We start from the raw sequence: 22,264 nt of genomic DNA, 5'->3' as shown, positions 1-22,264 counted from the left end.
CTTTTTTACATTAATGGAGCCCCAAATAGGTTTTGCTTTAGGTCCTTATGAGGTTCAGTATGTGGTGCTGTGTAAATGTTTGTATCTGGCTAATGGAAGATGTCAATCCTTTGCTATACAGTGTAGGCCTCCATGAGCACCACAGTAACTCTATATAGTGTAAAGACTCAGTAGGGTCAAATGCCTCCAGTTTTTCTTGTTTTCCATGCATTCACATTTGTCTGCTGTGTCAGCAAAGCAAATTTTCTCCTTTAATATTGCTTTTTGAAGTCAAAATGACTTTACAAAAACACTTAAACACAATAGTTGTTAGCCGCTCTAGCGGTATGCCTCTAGGGATGCCAAAGTTGGCCTTTCTGTCAGTCCACCTCTTTGGTCCAGACTGAAATATCTCAACTGATGGATTGCCATGACATTTAGTATGGATATTTATGATGCCCAGAGGAGCGCCATCATGAGGTCAAATGTTTTATCTGTGCAATGCTTTGTTCTAAGACCAATACTTCCAAAATCAGCCTTAGTGTAAGGTGACCAGATTTCTGAGACAAAATCCGGGGACATTTTCAGCTCAGAAGCATAAATACCTCCCAAACAGGTAATGTTTTTATCTTTGTAAACTTAAAACGGGGACACTGCCCCAGGGGCATCACTAGACCTAGAGCTGCACTGGGGCACAAGCCCCCCTAGGGGGGTCCATGGGCATGCTCCCCTGTAAGGAAATTTAGTCTATTTTAACGTTAAAATGCATCAATCTGGTGCACTTTGAAAAGAAATTTAGAGGTTAGACTTGATTATTCTTATCTATGGATGGAAATATTTGTGCTGTAGCCTGAACTATTTTGCACTTCAGAATTTTAACTATGCACACACACAGGTGGAATAGTTTTTTCTTCATATTTTTGCATTAATGTCAATAGGAAGCATAGAAATATATATATTCATATTTGTAAGTGGGATATATATAAGTGGGATTGTCTGGAATCTGGCAATATAATAACAATTATGGTGAGATACACTGGCTAAGCAATTTACAAAAATGTCTGTGCAGACATAAATAGTTTACATGAGAATTAGGGATGAGCGAGTACAGCATTATCTGTATCTGTATCTGTATCTGTTAACCATATGAATTATCTGTATCTGTATCTGTACTCGGACTGGTCGGGGCCTAACCCGGAAGTGGACGGGATTTAACCCGGAAGTGGGTCGGGTTGTCTTGAAATGGGCGGGGCTTTAACCAGTATGTTATTTTAAGTAAGGGGGTAAGCTTTTCCTCGGACCGCGAACCTCCTATGGCGCCATTTTAATGCTACAAAGCGATCACCCCCCGTTAGCATCCCATTGACTGCCATTCATTTTGACGTCACTTTGACAGAGAATAACTTTACATCTGAAGAGTTTAAAGACTCTATTTGTCCATTGTTTATTTCTAAAGAAACACGACAATGTATAAAAGGCTCCATTACCTTGTACCTCACATTATGGCTCCGTAGCAGACGTTTTTATAAAAATAAGCTAACGATTGGGTCATAACCACGGGACTTACTGTCGCATAGTAGAGGAATTACCGTATAGTACAGGAGAAGCGCGCAGGCAGTTTCGTCTCACATTAGCTGTTTAAGTGTAATTACTAATGTTAACTATCATTTTAGTGATCAATAATTAGCCTGTGCCTATGTTATCTCCTTACATATACCTACGCTGCTGCTACGTCATACTTGTACTCCACTACACCTCAGAGGGAAATGTTGTAATGTTTACTGCACTACATTTATCTGACAGCTTTTGCTTTATTTCTTCACGCTGGGCTTGTTTCTGCAACAGCTCATGGAGTATCGGATACAATTAAAACTATTGAGGAAATATTTTCCTTTGACATAGGTCCAGTATTAAACGAAATCGCTGCAGTCGGCAACGGTGAAACAAGCTACAATGTAAGTTAATAGGACAATTGTCCAACTTGTAATACGTTCATAAAAGTGGTCGTTTTACCACTGACAGGCTCAGATTAATATTTGAAGTGTCTGACAACATTATGGAAAGGATTTCTAAGGAGGTCGACTTTTCTGTTAAAGAGTAAGATCCTTTTTTTAAACAAAAAAGTCCACGAAATTGCGTTCGCTAAACCCACCAGACTCCATGTAAATAAACAGTCATTTTAGCATTGTAAAATATGGGCATTCTAGAACATCTCTGAGCTCTGAGCAGCGCTTGCTCTGGCTGTCTTGAGCCTGCACCTGTAGGGTGCGCGTTTGATCAATGGTTTGATCAATGTTTTCTTTCTTTCATTCCAGTTTCGGGTCTGTCAGTCACAGTGAAAACCGGGGACATTTCTGGGGACAGCTCCAGCCGGGGACAGGTCACCAAAACCGGGGACTGTCCCCGGAAACCGGCGTGACATCTGGTCACCCTACCTTAGTGTTACTTTGTGTTTAGTGCTAGTTAGCGAATCTTAGCATGCTAACACTATTGACTGATTGCGAACATAGTAAACATACCTGCTAAACATCAGCATGTAGCGTAGTCATTGTGAACATGTTAGCATGCTGACTTTAGCATTTTGCTCAAAGCACAGCCTTACAGAGCCGTTGGTATAGCTGTGAACCCTCAGCCGTGTGTGTAGTCAGTCATACTAACCCTTATACTTGTTCTAACAGTGCTTTAAAGGAAGTTTGTTAGGTTGTTGAAATCTTTGACAAACTAACATGACTTGCTGTTCAGTATATCCCAGTTAGACCTTCCCATTAATGTGTGAACACACAAAAGTCCAGGCTGGAAAACAACATAAATGTTTAAGGTCTGTAGCAGAGTGCTAAATGTCATCAACAATACAACATATTACAGTGCAGGGTTGTAAAGTACAGTAACCTATAGCACATAACAGAACAGTAAAGTAAAAGAGCAGTTGGAGCCAGAGGGGTCCAGCTCTGCAGCCGCTGGGTCAGCTTCTCTCTCCCTGCCTCATATCTTAGACCCTATTCATCGCTGTAATGCGTGTAATGAAGCGCTGTGAGTCTGAGAGTCCACTGCAGCAAAATGTTTTTACTCCAGTGGAGTTATTACTCTTCCACTGTAGGACAGCAGAGGAAGGAATGGACGCTGACTCAGCACACACTGTCTGTTCAGACCGGCACAGGTTGTTTTATATGTGCACCTTTTAGGAGCACCTTTGCCAAGATACAAAGTGCCAGTGATTGAACCGTGCCATAATGTGAGCCTGAGTGAGAAATTATTCATGTGCTGGCAGTGTGACCATGTAGAGGAGCCCTGTCTCATACAGTATGACCTTGCCTGTGCTGCATTCATTACAGCATGCGTACAGAACACAGGCATCACCATCATGTTAAGCCTGCTTTCCATCACTTGGATTAAATGTAACAATAATAAAAATGACCATTTATAACTACCGTTATGAACACTACATACATAGTTTTTAGTGATTTATATTGTTATTCCAATCAGAATCAGAATAGGTGTATTGCCACAGCCAGTTACACTTACGAGGAATTTGCCTTGATAATTGGTGCATACATAACAAACAAACATATTAAACATTAATATAAAGTAAACAATAAATACAAATAGCTGTTTAACATAAGAAAAAGGAGGCTAAAGAACCCTATAAAGTTCAGTTCTGCTTCTTACATTACTTGTTACATCCCTGGTTTTAACACTTGCGTGTACGTGTGCACTGCTAAGCGTCCTGCTTTTCATTCATTGTCTATGTGAGCAGCCGTGCAATGCATTTCGGTAGCGTCGCGGGGACTTTGGAGAACCGGGACATTGAGTCGCCCGCTCCTCATTTGCATAAAGGTGAATCAAAATGTAAATAAAGAATGGGCAGCTCGACTTGCCACTAGGGCTGAACGATTAATTGCATTTGCGATAATATCGCGATATGTTAAAACGCGATTTCCTAATCGCAAAGGCTGCGATTTGGTCACATGACTCGCGAGAGCAAATCAGTCTGCACTCCGCAGAGAAAGCATCAACTAGCACGCTAACGCTACGTCGTACCTTGAGCTGATTTCTGTCATTCAAACAACTCTGAGTTGTAGTTTAAAACTTTTACAGCCATTTTAATAAAATGAAGGGTTTTATTCTGGTTCGAGTCCATACGTGCAGTTAATGGATACAGACACGCAGAACTGAAGGCTCGGTTGGCAACTAGCTCTGATTAGCTGTTAGCTCCGGTTAGTGGTTAGCTCCGTTATAAAGATATGAGTGGAGGAGCTGCCACTGAGAGGGGTAACAACCAGACTGATAAATGACGTTCGGGGAGCTTTCACAGCAGCGTGGCCGCGGTGTTTCAACAGTTTTATTAGTACAGTTAATCCCACGGCAAGAACACCAGCAACTAGCTAACGTAACGATAGCCTCTCTGAGCAAGTGCACACGGCAGCACGCAACTTCACGAGGGGGAGGGGCTGGAGGCAGCTCCTCTCTGTCCACTGTAAAAAATTACACTGTTTTGTGTGTGTGTGTGTGTGTGTGTATACTATATTTTTACTTTTTTAACTGTCTAGTGTGTAATTGTGTGTTGTTCATACTATAAAATGATTTATTGTTTGTCTTTGTTGAATAATACAGAAGACAAAGAGCTTAAAAAAAATAATCGAATCGCAATATTTGGGGAAAAAATCGCAATTAGATTATTTTCAAAAATCGTTCAGCCCTACTTGCCACCTCTCAAAAACTCATGAAAATCTGTTAAACTGACCGTTGACGCATAAAACGTTTTCAGAAACACATTTCGATAAGAGAAAGTTGCCATTGTGTCCATTGAAATCCAGGAGCAAACGGACCCAAATTAAGTGTTCGTCAAATCAGGTGCAGCTATCGGGGTGTAGGAAGGTGTAGCCTGTTTTCTTTGCTTGTCAGTGGTCAATGAAGAGAAACTGCTAGTGGCAAGCCCAATAGCTTGCAATGCATGCAAGCAGGGCGATAGCTGCCATCAGAAAATGCCTATGTGGACACAAACCATCAGTCATCAGTAAAATAGAACCCCATGTTTATTGAAATTAGGTCTGTAGTTGCCCATTGAGGACAATGATATCATGTCCTTTTAGCTCCCTGGGGGGAGTTTACTGTATGATCCATAATTATAAACATACACATGTTTGTAATTTATAAACTGATTGCCATATTTAGACTCTATTAAATATAGACTAGACTAGACTATTTAAATAACTACTTTTAGGGGAAAATAAATCAATTAGGTTAGGTAAGATAAGATTTATTGATCCCCAAGAGTAAAATCAAGCAAATAGAGTATACGTATACATATTTGACCAAAATATATTTAAGCCAGCAAGAAGAAGGCATTGAAAAATTATTACAGCATTTGGACCTTCACACTGGGAAATACAATTAAATATAAATGATCAAATAAACTAACAAAGGAACTAAGAACAATATGGGCGCTGGTAGCTCACTTGGTAGACCGTGAGCCTTATGTCCTCAGCAGGGGCCCCAGTTTAACTACGACCCACGGCCCTTTGCTGTATGTTGTCTCCTCTCTCTCCCCCTTTCCTGTCTAACTCCATATGCACTCACGAACTAAGGCAAAGAGCCCCAAAAAAAACATGAAAGAACTAGAAGGAGAGTGCAGACCTCTGCCCTATGTCGCAATGTTAATGCAGTGTGAACATTTTCCTATTATTCCGACACCACATGAATGCAGCACAAACGGTCTATCTCTAAATGTTAACAGAAGTGAAAAATAATTTGTATATACCTCCGGTGACTCGGATCCCCTCCACAGTATAAAGGGGTTCTTCCTTGGCCCATGCTGCACCCTTCCACAAGGTTTCATGAAAACCGGGCCAGTAGCTTAAGGTAACAAAAAAGAAAAGGAGAAATCTGATAATAAAAAGGAATTATGTGTCTTATCTAATATTTTTTTGTATCTAGTGAAAATGTGTGGAAGGGGGTGCATAGGGGGACACTGGACTCTTCACCTCAGTCTTACTATGGGGCCTGCTTGATTTCTTAAGTTGAGTGTCTCTTCCTGTCATTTCCAAATGCCTGGGTCAGACAAGCTACCAGAGCTTTACATGGATATTTAAAGAGTGTCTGTACTCTAATAAATGTTCCTGTAAATTGTACATTTCTCTTACAGTTAGTTTCAGTCATCTAGCTTCATGTGTCAAAGTTACAGTGCTGCAGAGTGAAAGGAATAAAATAAAACTAATCTTCTATTAGTGTAAATGCAATCCAAACAACAGTCCTTTAACAAATAAGACGTGTGAAAGCTTTAATTGTTTTTGGCACTGTGTTGTGTTGGATTGCAATATAATGCACACTTTTCTGCTAATATTTGTGTATAGTATCATGTGATGCGTCACAGTGGACTCACCACAAAACTGACTCACCATTTAAAACCATAGAGCAGTGTTAAAGGTTCTCCCTGGTATTATTTACTCCTCATAGTCCCAGAAATAACCATCCAATGAACCTTCACCATAGTTAGATATGTAGCAAGCTGTTGGCCTGACATCACTTATTGTGCTTGTTTGTATGTGCATGTGTGTTTGTGCTATAATCAATGTGTAATTGTACTTTTAATATTGAAAATAATATACTCATGTTATTATAATAATAATAATAATAATAATAATAATAATAATAATAATAATAACTTTATGTGTATAGCACCTTTAAAAACAATAGTTTACAAAGTGCTTTGACAGTGGAAATAAATGACGTAAATTAATACTCATCAAATCAACACACATACATACACAATATTGTAACAGTAAAAAAGGAAAGATGGGTCAGCTCTAAAAGGACAAAATGACAACAACAAAAAAGTTTAAAATAATACTAATGTTTTATGAATAAATCCATGTCAGGTTCAGGCCAAGTTTCAGACTATATAGTACTATATAGTACATAAAATCACTTAGCTATACAACCGTAAGTAAGTACAGTAAGTAGGAGCTATCAAATCCTCTACAAGCTCTCGGCTTAAGTTGAGTGTCTCTTCCTGTCATTTCCAAATGCCTGGGTCAGACAAGCTGCCAGAGCTCTACATGGATATTTAAAGAGTGTCTGTACTCTAATAAATGTTCCTGTAAATTGTACATTTCTCTTACAGTTAGTTTCAGTCATCTAGCTTCACGTGTCAACGTTACAGTGCTGCAGAGTGAAAGGAATAAAATAAAACTAATCTTCTATTAGTTTGTTGTCCAGCAGGACTGTATAACTTTTGTCTTGACCTTTATCTTGTGCCTGTGGTCAGTGCTACAGCCCTCAGACACAGCAGGTAGAAAATAGTGTCAAGAACGATATAGTCTATATCCATGACATTCCACTTCTGGGATTGCTCCGTTGCCGCTGGAAATTCCGCCGGATCTCACTCATTTAGACCAGGTATCCGTCCCCTTCCTCTTTCTTTGTGTTGGCGTTCTAACCTCTGGTGGATTTCTGAGGACTATGGTTAACTGCTCCTCAGATCTCTGCAGGGTAAATCCAGACAGCTAGCTAGACTATCTGTCCAATCTGAGTTTTCTGTTGCACGACTAAAACTACTTTTGAACGTACACATGTTCCACCAAAACAAGTTCCTTCCTGAGACTATTTAGCAGAGGCACCGTTGCTCTGCCCTGTGCTAAGCACCGCCCAAGATGATTGTGATTGGTTTAAAGAAATGCCAATAAACCAGAGCACGTTTTTCTCCCATCCAGGAATGCTGTGAGGACTAGCAGAGCTGTTCCTTCCTCCGCAGAGCTGTGGAGGAGGGTCTGGCAAAGCGAGACTAAGAAGGATACAACAGCAGTCTGTTTTTTTGCATAGAAACATTGGAAATCCATTAAGGTTCTCTCTGGAAATATTTCATAGTGCAGAGCATCTCCAGGTCAGAGCATGTACTGCTAAAACAGCCCACAGCGTGTGCTTGAGATGGGTGTCAGATTGAATTCCTCCATGTCATCCAACACGCTTCGCTCGCTGCCCTTTTAAACCTTTTGCAAGCACTGTTTGTAATAGATTTTCCTTCCTGATGATTTAGGATAAAAATAGTTCTGGACCAAAAAAATATACACATTCATAAAACATCTGTGGCATTTACTTGATCCTGTTTGCAATCACAGTTTAAGACTTTGGTTATAAATAAAGATTACTATTGTTTTTAAAAAGATAAACTTTATATTGTTTTAGAAAGGGAAGTCTTAAATATTGAGACATTCTTTGCTCGCCTTCCTGCACAGGTGTTGCAGTTTTTCTAACCATGTGTGCTTGTTCGGGTGTTTTAAGTGTAACAAATGGTGTCATCACTGCTAAATAAGCTTTCTTAGGATGATCACCCTTAACGTCTAGTTTGACGGCAGTGACCCTTTCCCTCCAGCCACCAATCCACTGACATGTGCTGCTACACTGTACTGTAGCTCAACTGAATAGCGCTACCGCTCTCATCCACGGTTACATTGAGGCAGAACTGCAACCATAGCAATGTCCATACATCCAGAGGGATTTATATCCTGCCTCTAATGAGCAATCAAAAGGTAAACCCTCAGAAGCATTGCTTTTTATAATTAATTAATTTAAAAATGTGTACAAATCGTAATTCCAAAATTGTTGCAGTGGTTGCTGTTGTTTGCACAATTTTATCAAATTACCACGCAATAACATTTAATTTAACAGCACAATGCTGATACTTTTTTCCCTATTAGTATTACGTATTAAATCACACTTTGAGCTTTTTCTTTAGAGGACTGCAAAACTTATATCATTTTACAGTTAAGACAACTTGAGGAAAGAAATGACAATGACAATGAAAAGCAGTTCCTGAAGGTCACAATCTATAAAATGAATCACTCTTTTGCCATGTAAACTTTTTTTTTTTATTCTAACAGTCCATGTGTCAACTCGATATTATTATTTCACATAATTGAATTATTTATTTAATATTGTTTATTAGATATTTATTATTTAATATAGAAAATGTATCTAATTTTCTTTCAGCAGAAAGACACTTTAGAATCAGAAGCCGGTTCATCGCCAAGCAGGTGTGAGCTTTGGTGCATAACTATAAACACAGTGCAAAAGTCAAGACACATAATAGAAAAAATAATAAAAAACAAATATAAAATCTGAAAAAACAAATATAGAAATATGTTAAAATGTATATCTGTTTTTAAAATGGAAGAGCTGTACAGTTTTATGCAGTGCAAAATATTGACCAGGGTAGGGAATGTGCAAAAGTTCCCACTTTGAGCACACTTCCAATCCAATACTCGAATACTGCATATCATTTTTATCATGCAGTATTAAAAGTTTTACTGTACAGTTAAAACTCCAGTACCTCACGACATACAGTATATTATTTCACTGCCATGAGCCTTCAGCCATGTCTCCAAGGAAATGGCCTTAGATGTACCAACCGTTGACTCCAAACAGACTGGCATCAGTCCTGAATACTTCTCCTGATGGGCGTCGAGCAGCTGTTGCTTGAGGATTATAAGCCTCTGCCTTTTCTCATGCCATAACAAAGCTTACCGGGAATTCTCCTTCATCATGCTTATTGCTGCTATTGTCATCAGCTGTTTCCCTTTGAAGGCCAATCCAGGCTCTTATCTTATTTAATTCTATTCAATTCAATTCAATTTTATTTATAGTATCAAATCATAACAAGAGTTATCTCAAGACACTTTACAAATAGAGTAGTTCTAGACCACACTTTATAATTCCAATAAATCCCCCAAGAGCAAGCATTTAGTGCGACAGTGGCGAGGAAAAACTTCCTGTTAGGGAGAAACCTCGGGTCGTGAGGAAAACTTCTTTTTAGGGAGAAACCTCGGACAGACCCAGGCTCTTGGTGGGCAGGTGTCTGACGTGCCGGTTGGGGGTATCCCCATGTATAGGGGACACAGTAAAGCGGATTGTGCCCAAAGTTTAGAAAATATAGAGCTTTGGTAGTCTGGCTATCAGCAGACCAAGCTCCATCGTTTAAGATTGAACATTAGTCTGGGGAGTCTGTATTTTCTACTGCACAAGAGGCGGGATCAACGGGCATAGTTCAAATGACTCTGTACGCAATTGAATAGTCCTTCAACCAATCAGACCAACGATCCGGGTGACGTAGCAGCGACAGCAGCATCAACTGGTTGCTGCGCTTCGATGGCCGCCATGTTGAATGTAAACAAGAAGCTGCTTGGTCACTTCTCTATCGTCATCATGTTAAACCTGCCAATAGCGCGCCAGGTGGATGAACCAGTCTGTGATTGGTCCCCACAGATTTGTAACGGAAGCATGATAGATGAATGTACAGGCTTCCAGCCTGAGCTGCAGGGAGAAATTAAATCACCGGCAGATCGGGCTGGGTTTAGCCAGTCTAGAGCTTTGGAGTATTTAAATAAGATTGGCTGGGATCCATCATATTTGGCTGGTTCACTGCCGTGTGTGTGTGTGTGTGTGTGTGTGTGTGTGTGTGTGTGTGTGTGTGTGTGTGTATGTGTGTGTGTGTGTATGTATGTATGTATGTGTGTGTGTGTGTGTGTGTGTGTGTGTGTGTGTGTGTGTGTGTGTGTGTGTGTGTGTGTGTATTTGACTTCCCTGCGTCACATGCATTATGGATTAGTGGTGTTGTCCTGTGTTTGTCTGTGATTTGATTCTAATGAAAGGCAAAGTTGGAGATGGGAGGTTGTTCATTGGTGGGCTGTTGAGTTGGCCCTGCTGTAACCCCAGACCTCTTCTGTCCCCTTCACATTCAGCCCTACTGGCATCTGTGATGCTGCTGAAATGACCATAATGCATCTAACCAACAAGAAAGTCAGAGGGTGACTACTGGTCAGAGTGTCCCGAGTCTGGTGTCCCAGTTTAGCGTATATAAGTACAGCATAGGTATTAGAGGTGGGGGTGGGGAATCAATACAGTGTATAATAGTGTATCGATACACGGAAGTATTGATTTTTTACTACATAAATTGCACATGAGATTCTAACTTTTTGGTACTAGAATGACAAAAGAAATAACAAAATTGACGTGAGATGAACAGAGAAATTTATCTTTTAAGATAAAGCACATGTTGACAAAGTTTTCCTTTGAGCACATAATTTGAAAGTTGGAAAAAAGGTAATACATTTTATATATATATATATTGCAGAATATTGCAATGTGTTTAAAATCACAATAATATCGTGTTTTGACATAAGAATCGTGATAATATATTGTGGGGCCTCTAGTGATTCCTAGCACAAATAGATATATATTTTTTGTTTTTATTAAATTCTTTTATTTTTTATTTTGATCTACTGAGTGATTGTAAGAACTACCATTGCACCATGTATGTCAGTACTACTACTGCTGTTAGAAGACTACTGACTACTGCAATATCTATTCCAATAACAACTATTGGATGAATTGCCATGGAATTCTGCACGGACAGTGTTGGCCCCCAGAGGATGAATCCAATCTATCAATCACTCCATTTATAGCCTCTCAGTGCTGGCCTGGTGTATCCGGTACCTTCTTCCTGGTCTTAACAGGGAGAAAAGGCTGTTACACGGGTGGTTTGGATTTTTAATGATTCTCCAAGCCTTTTTCTTTGGCCTAGAGTAAATATCCTTTAGCAGGGTAGGGCAACGCCTACTGTATGTTCAGCAAACGGACCACCTTTTGTAATAACTTTTTCTCTTGTGCCATCAAGTCAAATTTTTAATTTGTTCCACACTTTGGTTTATGACCAAATACCTGCAAAACTAATGACGTTTTTGTGTTTAGCGCTAATTCCCCAATGCTAGCATGCTAAACTAAGATGGTGAACATGGTAAACAATAGACCTGATACATTTTAGCATAGCATTGTTATTGTGAGCTTGCTGACATTAGCTTTTAGCTCAAAGCACTGCTGTGCCGAAGTGAAGCCTCACAGAGCTGCTGGGGTCTTATTGAGAAACATCAACATGAAAACTCGACAATTTGACTTAATTGACAATATTGTGAAATCTTTACAAAACTGTCAAGTCCACCATTATTAATGGGAATACAAATGTATATGTTTTGTGGTTAGGAGTGAGGCTTCTGCCTGTTATGATTAGACATACTAATTATGAATATTTGTGAGTCTGTGCCACTGTAAGACCCCATATCTGTCAAAAGAATTATGGATGTGGCTCCTGCGAACCAAGGAATCGCATGTCCCCAGTTCAAGTATTCCTCATCTCTCTCTCCCCTCATTTCTGTCACCTCTCTTCTGTGTAACTCTTATAAGGGAATCAAAAATGCCTGAAAATGCTTTAAAAATTATTTGGGATGAAATATTTTGTTGTTATTGCTGAAACAGGTTTTTAAATGGCGACCTGAAATAAAAAAAAAGGCTGGTTGAAACCATTTTTCTCTCTGACTTATATTATGGAGATTTTATCATTAGAAATGCACCATGTAAAAATAAAGTGGCCATTCCACTCACAGATTTATCACTGGTGATCACCACAGCACTAATCATTACATCCCTCACAGAAAGATTGACTGGCCCTCTCATTCTATCAGGATACTGGAGCTCACTTTTATTGTTCCACTTACCACCAGGATACATCACGCACGCACGCACGCACGCACGCACGCACGCACGCACGCACGCACGCACGCACGCACGCACACACACACACACACACACACACACACACACACACACACACACACACAGAGTCCTGCACAGTCTGCTGTTGCTTACTGGAAACCTCTCAGCCTTTGGGCCAAAGCAGGCCAGCGCTGCCTTCTAAAATCAACAGAGCTACTGCGTCAGTGGATCCCCACTGTTCTTACACTAAGAACCCATTTCCTGCTTGATTATTTATGATCCTGCCAGATAATCTAGTCTTAGATCAATTACGCTGTGCAACCTATGAGCCGCATATTACAGTGACAGTGAATAAATCTGCCAGTGGGAGACATCTGATAAAATTTAAAGTCTGTTGGCATGAATTCAATACTTAATCTGTTCCTTGAATAGAATACATTTCATCTCCGGTCAGTGGATTTAACAACAGAAGTGTGATAGGAAGCTCCATGTTAGCACATATTTAATAAAAGGGCTTTAGTAATAGACACTTTACAGTCTTGATACAATGCTGCCCTCTGCTGAAAGATGAGGGGAAATGCACTTGGTGTATTCACTCTTTCTTCTCCTTCACTTTTTGGCTTCTAGTTTCTGGTTGATGGACAGTGGGTAGATTTTTATTTTTAAGTATTCTTATCACTGTACAACCTAGCTAAGCTAAAATAAACTAAAATACTTGATTTAACAACTGTTCCATTCCATTTTAAATGACTCACTTTGTTGTAATGTGAGCATTGTATTTCATGCTTTCGACCCCCCCCTCCCCTCTCTCTCTCTCTCTCTCTCTCTCTCTCTCTCCGTATTGCAGGTATTTTATTTTCAACATTAGTGTTCGGTCCGGCCTGTGGCTTCATCTTAGGTTCTGTCTGTACCAAAGTCTACGTGGATGCAGTCTTCATCGACACTAGTGAGTTGGCAGTTATTTTTTCTTTGTATTTGTTTAGATGCATCCTTAAATTGTGTTCATTTTCATTGTAATAGTTATATTTGTATTGACCCTACTGGGATAATTAAGAATACTACAATATTATACCACAATAGAAACATTAAGACAGAATTAACAAATTTCAATTTCTTCGCATTGACATGTGAAATTATGACATCATTCAACATCCATCCATTGGTAAATTTCCCTACCTCTTGTCCAGGTAAGCTGGACATCACCCCAGATGACCCTCGCTGGATTGGGGCGTGGTGGGCTGGCTTCCTCCTTTGTGGTGCCTTACTCTTCCTGTCGGCTCTCTTCATGTTCGGCTTCCCCCAGGCGCTGGACGAGCAGGACATGGACGGTGGAGGGGAGAGTGAGCAGGCCATGCTGCCTTCTTCCCTGACCATGGAGTACCAGGGCTCTAAACCCAACGGGGCCATTCATGGCTTTGATATAAACAGCGGACTCTCAGTTTGTGAGCATCTGAGAGGTAAGGAGAAGCACGGAGGGGAGGAGAGACTGAGGAAAAAAGGTTGAGGAGAAGTGGGAAATTTCAAAATATAAATATATTATAAATATAATATTAGATTTGGATAATGAAAAGTCTTAGAAATGATAATTTTCTCTGTCCTTCCTGTCCTTTTTCTCCCTTTTCTTCTCAATCGACCCAGTAATCCCCCGGGTAACCCGGCACCTTCTCTCCAATCCGGTGTTCAGCTGCATCACGCTGGCAGCCTGCATGGAGATCGCTGTGGTTGCTGGCTTTGCTGCCTTCCTGGGAAAATACCTGGAGCAGCAGTTCAACCTTACCACCTCCTCAGCCAATCAGCTGCTAGGTAGGCAGATCATAATTTTGTCCTAGTGGCAAACCTTTATTGTTCTGTTCTGTTTTACAATCAAACAAAAAAATGGAATATAATGACCACATTTGAGCAGCGCAGCAACCATTACTAAGAACAATCCCAGTAAACAACTTTGGAAATATTGAACATAACCTTGTCTTTTCCTCCCCAGGTATGACAGCCATCCCCTGTGCCTGTCTGGGTATCTTCCTGGGGGGGCTGCTGGTAAAGAAGCTGAACCTGTCAGCTCTGGGCGCTGTCCGCATGGCCATGATGGTCAACCTGGTGTCCACTGCATGCTACGTCTCTTTCCTCTTCTTGGGCTGTGACACTGGACCTGTCGCCGGTGTTACTGTAGCCTATGGCAACGAGTAAGCAGGGAAACCTACTGATGCATTTTTTCAAAAAACATATTCTGTTTACGCATGACTTGCACTTCAAACATGCTAGATGCTAAATAAATGCTAAAATACTAGAATTATGCAATGGATTGCAACTTTTTTTGTTTAGATATAGCTATAAAGCTATTAGCGTTGATACCATTTCTGTTTACATTAATACCTTGTGTATTAATGCAGAATTCAAGTCTTGTGTAAGAGACTTTGCGTTAGCCAAAAACTACCATTCTTGTCACTATGAGAGACAAAATGATCAAGCTGGGAGGTTTTGTTGCTGATTTATGGATCTCCTCACAATAATTGTGCATTAACAGTAAAATATCAGCAATCTGAAATATGATGTTTAAAATGACAGATAACAGGCATTCAGAGTGTTTCTGCACTGCACTTTATGGGTTGAAACCTTAAAGTATATTGTAATTCTAGTGTTATGCATTTGACACCCCGCGCCTCGCGTGAAAATAGACCTCACGTATCTTTAGCGGAGCGGAGAGACGCTTCTCGCACGCTGCTGGGACACGCCGTGACACGGGTGGTGGAATATCAAGCATTGATTTGAATGGCCGTGATTGGAGAAGAAATAGGTGTTAGTGTGCAATGGTTGAATGCTCAGCCCATAGAGTGCCCGATATAATCAAGTGCTGATTTACTATTTAAAAATGAATGTAAGTGATTCAAAAGTGAGAAGGACAAAACAATGTATTTGATTGTCATCATAGTTCCTGTGGTTGTTTCCATTTGATGTGAACGTTGTACAGTATATATGAATGTTCCCTAACATGATCTTTGACCTCCTCCATAGGACATTGCTTTCCTGGCAGCGACCTGAGTCAGCGTGCATCAATAACTGTAACTGCTACACAGCATCAGTGAGTCCTGTCTGTGGTTCCAATGGAATCACCTACCTCTCAGCCTGCTTCGCTGGCTGCACCAAACCAGTGAGTGAAGAGGTCAACACTGACTGAAATGAGCTCTATCATGATGACATTGGACACCGGAGAGCTTGAACTAAATGACAGAGACAAGCAGCACATACATACATACATACATACATACATACATAGAGTAGAGCAGTTCTGCTTTAGATCTCCATCTTTACAGGGGGATACCAACATTTTGTTCTCATTTCTTTGTCTTTGTGTTAGAACCTGACCGGCTGCACGTGTATATCCAGCACCAGTGAAGATGCGGTGGCTTTACCAGGGAAGTGTCCCAGTCCAGGCTGTCAGCAGGCCTTCCTCACCTTCCTTTGTGTTATCTGTGTGTGCAGCATGATCGGAGCTATGGCCCAGACACCCTCTGTCATCATCCTTATCAGGTAAGGAGACCTGTTGCTATACACAGACCGCCCACAAGAGGGGGCTGTTGACAAATATGGCTGCTTAAAGGCAAACTCATTCTTGACTCATCTTTGGTACAGACAGTGGTGGAATGTAACTAAGTACATTTACTGTACTACTGTACTGTACTTGAGTACAATTTTGAGTATTTCCATGTTATGCTACTTTATACTTATATTCCACTATATTTTGGAGTCAATATTTTACTTTTTACTCCACTACATTTATTTGATAACTTTAGTTACTAGTTACTTTGAAGATTCAGATTCTTAATATAAAATATATATAAAATATAATTCAGTTTATAGATTATGATATATTATCATAGATTAAGATAATAAAGCAATTCAAATGAGCCCCCATCTCTTTACTAGCTGCAACATTAAAGTGATGTACACATCAATGCATCAATAACTATAATTCTTTATCTACAAAAAGGAGGCCCTGCAAAAAAAGTTTGGGAACCACTGCCATAGTAGCAGAGAGAGTGCAGGGGCAGAGGGGATGTTTAGTTGAATATGTTAGTCTAGTCTGTTTGACTCATTCATCCTTTATCTGACTGAGGTTTGTGCAAGTTAGAATCTATAGCCCCGACCATGGCTCTGAAATATCAATAGCCTAACTGTGCTGTGTATTAATAAATCCATGGCGCTGTCTGTGGTGCTGAAGTAGCAGACAGATTTGTAATTGTGACTTTTTCCTATTCTATCTATCTGTCTGTGATATCTGTAATATTATCCTAACTATATAGCTACAACATAAAGTAAATTATGCATATCTGTGTATATATATATATATATATATACATCATTATTACAGATAGAATAACATCATTATTATTTATAATTTAATAATAATAATTTATGTTATTTCCATGATCTGGTAACATAAAAAAAAAAAACAGTTAGCCGGGGCAAAAACATGAACAGTCAGAGGATTATTCCTGTTTTTAAAAATAGTTTAGCAATTTGGGAAATTAACACAAATTTTTGCCATTCAAAAACAGTTATATTATATTGTACATATTTTTTTGTGTATGTTATAGCACTTTGTTCATATTTTTATTGTAATTGTGTATTCTATATTTATGTTTTTGACTGCGGCAGTACTTTTCCTTTATTTTTATTTTCTCTTAATATGTTTATCGAATACACCAGACTCCAAGGCAAATCTTATTCCGATACTGATGTGTGTATGGTAAATATAAAGCTACAGTCAACTGCCGGTAAGCTTAGCTTAGCATGAGACTGGAAACGAGGAAACAGCTAGCCTGGCTTTGCTTTGTTTTTTACTTCCAAATAAAGTGTTAGAAGTCTAAACTGTTGGATTGTTTCCAATCTGTCTGATTTCAAACGTTGTTGTTGCCATGTTCCTAGATCACAGCAATAGCTGCTTTGGTGTGAACAATGTCATTATAACTTAAAGAATTGATGGCCCAAGTTACAGAAATCAGTCCAAGTTTTTTATAAACCGAAATGAACCGGCTACTGGACGGATTTGAGTATTTAGCTCACAAGTACAAAGCTTTAATGCCAATTCTGTCTTTGTTTTCAGAACTGTAAGTCCAGAGCTGAAATCTTATGCCCTTGGAGTTCTGTTCCTGCTCCTGAGACTGATAGGTAAGACATTTTATAAAATTACTTTCTATCCTTTCAGTAACTGTCATGCATTTATGTATTGTTACACATTCTGTACTAAATCACACACTGCTGTGTTTATGACATGTCCACTGTCGCCCTGTCGTTTTGCTCTGCGATGTAAATCTCAGAGCATTTTTTTTTCACGGTTGAAACAGTGCAGATATAAAGAAAATTCAAACTGGTATGCTTTTTGAACTTCTGACCTGCTCTCTGTCCACAATCCCCTCCTGCTCCAGGCTTCATCCCTCCACCTCTGATCTTCGGCATGGGCATTGACTCCACGTGTCTGTTCTGGAGCTCTGTCTGTGGCGAGAAGGGAGCCTGCATGCTGTACGACAACGTGGCCTACAGGCATCTGTATGTCAGCATAGCCATCGTCCTCAAGTCCTCGGCCTTCGTCCTGTACACAACCACGTGGCAGTGTTTGAGAAAGAACTACAGGAAATACATCAAGAACAGCGAGGGTTACCTCACACCCACTGAACTCTTCGCCTCCAATGTGACTCTGGACAATTTGGGCAAGGAGATCACCCAGAACCCAGCCAACAGGACAAAGTTCATATACAACCTGGAGGACCAAGAGATGTGTGACAACATGGAGTCAGTTTTATAGTGGCTGTCTGCTGGCACTGCAGACTGGAGCTGAGGCTGTAAATGTGCAACTGATCTGATGTTCCTTTGGTGCCGTATCAGTGTAGAAGAATGTTCTCAGTAAGGGTCTTATCTTCTTCTCACATAAAACATCAGACATAATGAAAAAAACTGAAGAGATGTTTCTCAAAATGTTCTATATCCACATTGCACTTTTTTACTAAACTACAGGTTTTTTTTTTACATTTCCTTAATTTGACAGCAGAATAGAGATTGACAGCAAACAGGGGAACGAAACGACATGGATTGACACCCCCGAAATGATCTTCTTTAGTTCAACTTCATTAACAGTTCAGTTCAAATTGCTGTCATATTAGGTTTAGATTAATTAGGAGACCAGAGCTCTGTGAGAAGCAGAAATTGGACATTTTGGTTATTCATTAGCTTTATTAGACAGTTTATGTTTTATAGAAGGAAGTGCTTCTCAGATCCAGATGCCAGATAGAAAGGATGACAGTTATCATAGTTGTTCCTAATAACTGATGCATATTTTAGCCCATGGTTGGAGTACTTTTCCAGACAAACAGAACATACATTTGTAACTATAGGCAAGCCAACTACAGACTTTTTAACGTGTGTTCCCTCAATCAATTCTTTAAAAGCTTTAAAAGTTTAACATAACAAATAGGAAAAAACAGATATGCATTGACTACAGAGGCACATCACACAAGAAGCAAAGGCAAACCAACAAATCAGCAACAACAAGAAATAGGAGTACAGGAAGAGGCATAATCCTAGTAACATATTACTCAACACCAGAGAGGTCTCGACTCGAGGCGGCCCTATTTCGTGGCTAATCGTTAAAGCCTCTGAGCATCAGAGTCAACATTTAAAAAAGTATAGACAAAATATGGACCCCAGTTCATTTCTAACCCATTTTTCTTTCATCTTAATACAGTTAGCAGTGGAAAATTGATGGAAGATGGAGTTTTGAAAATAAATAATATTTGTGCGTTTATTGTTCAATATCTTCTCAAAAGTGAAGATTACAAAAATACTGTTACAGAAACTCACTTTTTTTTGTCACCAGTCAGTTTGCTAGAGTAGAGGTCACTGTGCCTCAAAGGGTGGATATTCCATTTTGGAACCAAACTCTTCAGTTTGAGTTGCACATATTATTCAGATTGAAAAAAGAAAAATAAGGAACAGAGTCTTTTTCAAAAGCTTTCGATGTAATTTGCCCGTTCTTGTTCTAGAGGTCAGTTTAGGACATTTGTTGAAGTTAGAGGAGTGTTGAGCCAGTATGTTAGAATTATCCCTTTACTGTGTCATAGTGTGGAGTTTTGCTATGAATGCTGGACGAGATTCTGAGGCAAATGTTCTGTTTCAGAGTCACAGAATGTTTTTTTTTCGTCTTCTTTTTTACGTCACACGATTTTGTTGAAATTAAGTCTTTTCGCATTTTTAGAAATTAGGTGCAACTTTCAAAAGTAAATATAAAAAAGTCCTTATAGGGGTTTAGCTGATGATCTAAAAAGCAACGGACTATGAGAGAGGATAAAGGACTTTGGTGGCCCACCTATGAATAGTTGGACAATACCTACAGTACATGAGCTGATTCATTAACTGAACCTGTGACATTTCAGTTACATGACTATCTCTCTATCCACTGATTTGACCTTACCACCATTATAATTCTGCCAGGAACACTCATGTCAATGACAAATGGAGACAGAAATATAGTTTGACTTGGTGGTGTAATTCTACTCCTAGGGGATGCCCCCTGCAGCAGTAATGCATGGAATACACAGCAACATGATAAATAACAAGCAGGGAATATTGCAAATAAGACTCTCCAGGGTACATGTATGTAGTAGGGCCAAAGCTGGTGGAGGCTGTGGGGGAGGAGGCCTTCAACAATACAATCAGTAACAGCAGCAAAGCTCACATGAGCGTACAGAGTGTGAAGGCATTTAAGTAGAATGCCAAGTCAAGGCACTGAGACATGATGATTGTGGTAGGCTAGCTGTCAGCAGACACAGCATAGCATGACGCACAGTGTCCAGCCAGAATTAGTTCATTTAAAAGCATGCTGGTAATGCATGCAATGATAAAAAAAAAATATTTAGTATGTCACTAAGCTGCACAGACTCTGTGGTTTGGTGGCCATGGTAATGGTTAAATGCATATTTAACTTCAGTGGCCTCTAAATTATATCTAAGACCATGGAAAAGCTTTATAATGCATACTGCATTGTGATGTTGAAAGTTTTTAGCAAACCTCAGCTGATTCATAATCACTCACACTGTAGTGATTCTAAACACAGATTGTTTTTTTTTTTTTAAATGGTAATTTTGTTTTTAGGAATTCTATGGGATTCAGATTTCTGACATATCCAGTTTATATAGAGAATATATTGTTTTTCCTGGCTTACTTTGTAAGTATTTAATATGTTTTGCATCAAAAATATGGACCTTTGTCCAGCCACTCACCATCACAATAGTCTAGATATCATCCCTTTGATGTTTGGAGGTGGGGTTAAAGGAGTCATTTTAACATTTTGTAAAAAAAAAAAAAAGAAAAAAAAAAAAAAAGAAGCTTTTTTACTTTCTTGCCGAGAATTAGACAAGAAGATCGAGACCACTCTCATATGTACGGTAAACATGAAGCTAGAGCTAGCACCGGCTTAGCTTAAAAACTGGAAATATGGGCAACGTGCTAGCCTGGCTTTGTCCAAAAGTTAAAAAAATCCTCCTACCAACCTAAAGCTAATTTTTTTTTTTCAATTCATACAAAACTGTAAAAACAAGTTGTTGCCTTTGGTGGGTTGCCTGGCAACTTCACAGTGGTGACAAGACTCCAGGAAGTCACTGCGCACCGCCAAGTAATAGTCGTGCACGTAACCCCTCCTTCAAAGTGAAACATGTCAGCTATACTCCTGTTTTTTGGACAGTTTAATCAGTTTTTAAAAAAATTAAATACAAGGTGTTTATAGATTATCTTAAGAGATGCTGCTAGGCAGATTTTATTTCCAGAGCTAGGCTAACGGTTCCCCTCATTTTCTATCTTTGTGCTAAGCTAAGCTAACCAGCTGCTGGTTGTACCCTATGGACATGAGAGTGGAACCAATCTTCTTATCTGACTCTCTGCAAGAAAGCAAATTAGCATATTTCCTAAAATGTTGAACTTTTCTTTTAAGTTAAAGTTCCCTGATTCAGTCTCATTTTATGCTGCCGCTCATGTTTTATTAGTACATTGTTTTTGTAAATAGTGGAATTTATCTTGGATCCACGCTACTCATATGATGTATTTAGTTTGGCACTTCAGTGAACAAAAAGTATAAGATTTAAACTATACATTGATGATGCTTCAGCATCATAAATAAAGAGAATATTATATCAAAGGGGGAAAATAGGCAGTTGTTAGAGAATGTTGGAGATCAACAATGAACCTACAAATAACACAGAGCCATGACTAATGTCTGCTTGGTTTAATGGTAACTAAGAGAGTATAAATACAGATTTTTAGCACAGCAGTGAAAATTCTTAAAATAGAAGATTTATTGGGCACTGATTAGGTAGTGTTTGAAACAGTTTCCAAGCTCAAAACTTGACTGTCCCTGATGGGAAGATTGGCTCCTAGCAGGACATTCAGCACAGCTGGACATTATGCTAAGATGTACAAACAATAAAAAAAAATTAAAAAAAAGGAAGCTTCTAATGGGGAGGAGGGTGTTAACTAACATTACCAGCTAGCAACCATATTCTCCTCAGTAACCCCCAACAGGTGGCACTGTCTTTGATATCTGTAACGTCCAGTGTGTTATAGTGCTGACTCCTCTGTACATATTAGTACCATACAAGTGCCAAAGTGACACCATAGAAGTGTTCTGTAATGGTCTGCAGAGAACTTTGTCTCACCACGCTGGAGCTCAGAGCAGATCCTCCAGCTGTATGTAGCCTTTCTG

The 22,264-nt window shown here is 39.5% G+C and overlaps 1 protein-coding gene across 1 annotated transcript in view; it reads left to right on the top strand.

Annotated features, from left to right (window-relative positions):
- Positions 1–21,995, top strand: part of LOC116056996 (solute carrier organic anion transporter family member 3A1-like) — a 36,768-nt gene extending 14,773 nt beyond the window's left edge. The window contains exons 3-10 of the mRNA XM_031309417.2: positions 13,367–13,465; positions 13,707–13,976; positions 14,158–14,322; positions 14,501–14,699; positions 15,529–15,664; positions 15,872–16,044; positions 17,621–17,685; positions 17,943–21,995. Coding sequence (XP_031165277.1) covers positions 13,367–13,465; positions 13,707–13,976; positions 14,158–14,322; positions 14,501–14,699; positions 15,529–15,664; positions 15,872–16,044; positions 17,621–17,685; positions 17,943–18,319 — 1,484 coding nt within the window. The 3' untranslated portion in view covers positions 18,320–21,995. The remainder of the gene's footprint in view (positions 1–13,366; positions 13,466–13,706; positions 13,977–14,157; positions 14,323–14,500; positions 14,700–15,528; positions 15,665–15,871; positions 16,045–17,620; positions 17,686–17,942) is intronic.
- The last annotated feature ends 269 nt before the right edge of the window (positions 21,996–22,264 follow it).

Source organism: Sander lucioperca, chromosome 3, assembly GCF_008315115.2.
Source record: "Sander lucioperca isolate FBNREF2018 chromosome 3, SLUC_FBN_1.2, whole genome shotgun sequence".
In the NCBI taxonomy this organism is placed as follows: Eukaryota; Metazoa; Chordata; class Actinopteri; order Perciformes; family Percidae; genus Sander; species Sander lucioperca.
The sequence above is the reverse complement of the archived record's forward strand: the minus strand, read 5'-3'. Positions and strand labels throughout refer to the sequence as shown.